Source organism: Gossypium hirsutum, chromosome A08 (genome assembly GCF_007990345.1).
Source record: "Gossypium hirsutum isolate 1008001.06 chromosome A08, Gossypium_hirsutum_v2.1, whole genome shotgun sequence".
Taxonomy (NCBI): Eukaryota; Viridiplantae; Streptophyta; class Magnoliopsida; order Malvales; family Malvaceae; genus Gossypium; species Gossypium hirsutum.
Window position 1 is genome coordinate 118,119,447 of NC_053431.1, and position 3,522 is coordinate 118,122,968.

At 37.2% G+C, this 3,522-nt stretch overlaps 1 protein-coding gene across 1 annotated transcript; it reads right to left on the reverse strand.

Annotated features, from left to right (window-relative positions):
• Nucleotides 1–415: 415 nt before the first annotated feature.
• Nucleotides 416–2,789, reverse strand: LOC107926976 (oxalate--CoA ligase-like). Its single transcript, XM_016857926.2, is given in 5 exon segments — nt 416–778; nt 874–977; nt 1,075–1,893; nt 1,896–2,118; nt 2,536–2,789. Coding segments are annotated over 5 exon segments (1,566 nt in total). The 5' UTR covers nt 2,737–2,789; the 3' UTR covers nt 416–559.
• Nucleotides 2,790–3,522: the final 733 nt, after the last annotated feature.

Here is a 3,522-nt window from a genome sequence, read left to right on the forward strand (position 1 = left end):
CTAGAAGATCCAAGCTTGGACATTTGGCATTACGATCACATATATAAAAATACAAATGCTGTGGTGGACAAAAGAAGGTAAAAGTACCATAAAGGTCCCTAAATTAGGAGTTAGATTACATTTTACTTTTTTTATTTAGGTAATGGATAAATTATTCCCTCTATGTTTGATCAAAAAATAATTAAATTTTTTATCAATTTGTACAGCTAAAAACTAACATAACTAACTGGATACAAAACTTTCATAAAACTTTTACTGTGAAATTTTAACTTACACTCTTAAAGCACAGATTCAACATTCTGGGTACTGGAAATTAACTGAATATAGGGTTTAGGTATTGTTGTATCCTCCCACATTAGTTATCATTGAGTCATAGTTGATTGATGAAACAAAGAATGATTGGATGATCAAAATGTTTATGAATGTGGACTTTCCAATTATTTCTAATCAGAATTACATGTAACATGGTGCTTTAGTAATCCCCTTTTACACAAACAATAAATTACAGTCGCTTAAATATGTACCTAAGCAACTAAGCAATAGACAAGAAATGCTGAATTTAAGCTCCAAATTTGGGTACTTTAGCGGCAGACATTTGAGTCAAGAAATGCTCTGCTACTATCCTCCTCTGGATTTTTCCAGTAGCTGTTTTCGGCACGGAATCCGTGATGAAAACTTTCTTGGGTACTTTGAAACTCGCAAGATTCCTTTTGCAATATTTCGTGATTTCTGCTTCATCCAAGCTTACTCCTTCCCTTGGAATCACCGCACAATTTATCTGCAATTTTTTGACACCGACTTTTAGACAAATTACACAACCAAACAGCCATTCAAAACAAAAAACAATCAAATCCATGAATTGGATTTTCTTACCTCCTCGCCATATTTCTCATCGGGAACACCGAAGGCAACTGCCTGTGCTACATCTGGGTGAGCCAATAACACTGCGTCTACCTCAATTGGTGATATTTTTTCACCTGCCAAACAGAAGTGAACCAACTAAATATCACATCAACATTCTAGCATAAAACACAAGTGATCATTCAACGCAATTGATGACTAAGGAGATGATACCTCCACGATTGATGAGCTCCTTGATCCGACCAACAAGATGCAAGTATCCATCGGAGTCAAAAAACCCGACATCCCCAGTGTGGAACCAACCAAATTGAAAAGCCGATTTATTAGCCTCTGGGTTGTTCTTATATCCCTTTGTTACATTCAATCCCCTAATACAAACCTCCCCATTAGCATTAGGCGGCTGAATCTCCCCTTGTTCATTCAAAATCGCCATTTCTTGACCAACCGGTTTCCCAACCGACCCAGCCTTATGCGGGCCATTGTTTGGTAACGGGTTCGATGCCATGAGGTGAGACGCCTCTGTCATGGCGTAAGCCTCGAGCACTGGTGCGCCAAATGCCGCCTCTAGCCGTTCTAATATACTCGGTGCCAATGATGCACTGCAGCTTCTAATGAACCTTAGCTCGGGGTACTCTGGTTCGGGCTTGCTCTCATGGCGGTCCAATATGATCTGGTGTATCGTGGGGACAGCAGTGTACCATGTGGCATTGTATTTAATCATGTCCGTCCAAAATGTCGATGCAGAAAATCTGCCGGCGGCCGGGAGAGTGACGGCAGCTCCGGAAGCGAGGGAACTCAGTAAGCCAGCTAACAAGCCATGCACGTGAAATAACGGGAGCACAATGACCGTCGAGTCTGACTCAGTGAGTTCGTAAACCGATTTAATGTTCAAAACTGAAGTCCCCAAATTGAGCTGAGTCAAAGGAACACCCTTGGGACGACTGGTGGTACCGGAAGTGTGAAGGAAAAGAGAGACGTCAGCAGGGTCGTTAACGAGTTGGTTGACTGAGTCAATATTTGACTCGGGTTGGAGGAGAGAGGAATTTTGGAATTTTCATCCTGGAGAGCGGCGGATACGAGAGGGATGTTCAATTTGGAAGCGGCGGCTTCAGCCGGCTTGATGCCTTCGGCTGGGATTAATAACAGCTTGGATTCTGAATCAGAAAGGTAAAACTCAAACTCCTCGGCAGTATAAGCTGAGTTTAAAGGCGCGGCGGTTGCACGGCAACGAATTACAGCCAAGAACATAATAACAAGCTATATATGAAAAAAAAAAGAATTATTTTTTCAGTAACTAATAATAGAAAAATAAAACAAGGCAACTCGTAGCCTCTGTTTGGCAGCTCAGTAAATGATGGAAACCAAACCATGAAAAAAAAGTATCACGAAAAATTAAAATTAAAAAGAAAAGAAAATTTGATCTTTTTATAACCTAATAGACAAAGACATTTTATATGCGTTTTGCTTTGTTTTTTTTACAAAAGAAGGGTTTTTTTATTTGAAGGGAAATAAGACAAACAGTTTAACACGTAAAATAATTAAGAGCAGCAATTTATTTTCTTCCTCCGTATTTTCTCATCAACCAAACAGAATCTGATCCTAATGATTCATTCAAGAAGGTTTTATTGATTGAAACGCAAAAAAATAAATAAATAAATAAATAAATAAACATACCTCCACAGTGTTTGGGAAAGTAAGAGCGACGACATCGCCGGGATGGATGCCGGAGGCGATGAGGAGAGAAGCAGCATGATCGATGATATGTTGTAATTGAGCATGCGTCAAATCGAATTTGCCGGAAACTGATAAAGCTCGCCTGGCAGGGAACTCGGCCGCAGCCTTGTGAAGTAATCCTGTCAAAGTTACAGTTTCCATATTCTTTTTTTCTTTTCTCGACAACCAAATAAAGGGTGAAAATATTGATGGAGAAAATTGGTGAGATTTGGAAGAGTTTATAAAGGGTTAAGAAGACAAGGAGAAGAAGAGAGGAAGGATCCGGTGTAGGTTGGGAGCAGGGGAGGTGAATTAGCCACGTGGCTAAAGTGGACGGGTCAGTTTGCGTGTGCCACGCTTTGAGAGGTGTGCCTCCTTTTTAGTCTTTTCCTAACTGGCAAAATCTAAAGTACACCTGTCATCGACCTCATCGGATTGGGTCTTAACAAAAAAATTAGTGATTGATTTGGTTGGAAAAATAAGTTTAAAATTTTACTTAAATTATACGGATAAAAATTGTTAAAATTTAAGTTTGGTCTAATTTGTCTATATTAAATTTTTTATATAATTTTTTAGAATATAATATATAAAAATATTAAAATAAATATTTTTCAATAAATTAAAAATAAATTAAAAAATTTTATAATTAAATAACATCAAAATAATTGTAACTTAACAAGTAAATGTCTCTAAAATAGTAACAATATTAAAATAAGAGTTTTACAATATTCAAATAATAATAACAATATAATAATAAAATGACAATAAAATAATAAGAAAACACCAAGAAAATAATAATAAAACAGTGAGAAAAGAACAATTTTTCTTTTTACAAATTCGAGTTAGGTCAGGTCGGGTCAGGCCCAGACTACAAAAACTTATTTGAGGCCTCACTCATTTTCTAAACGAATTTTATTTTTTATCTAAATTCATCTTTTGAGCCTAAAT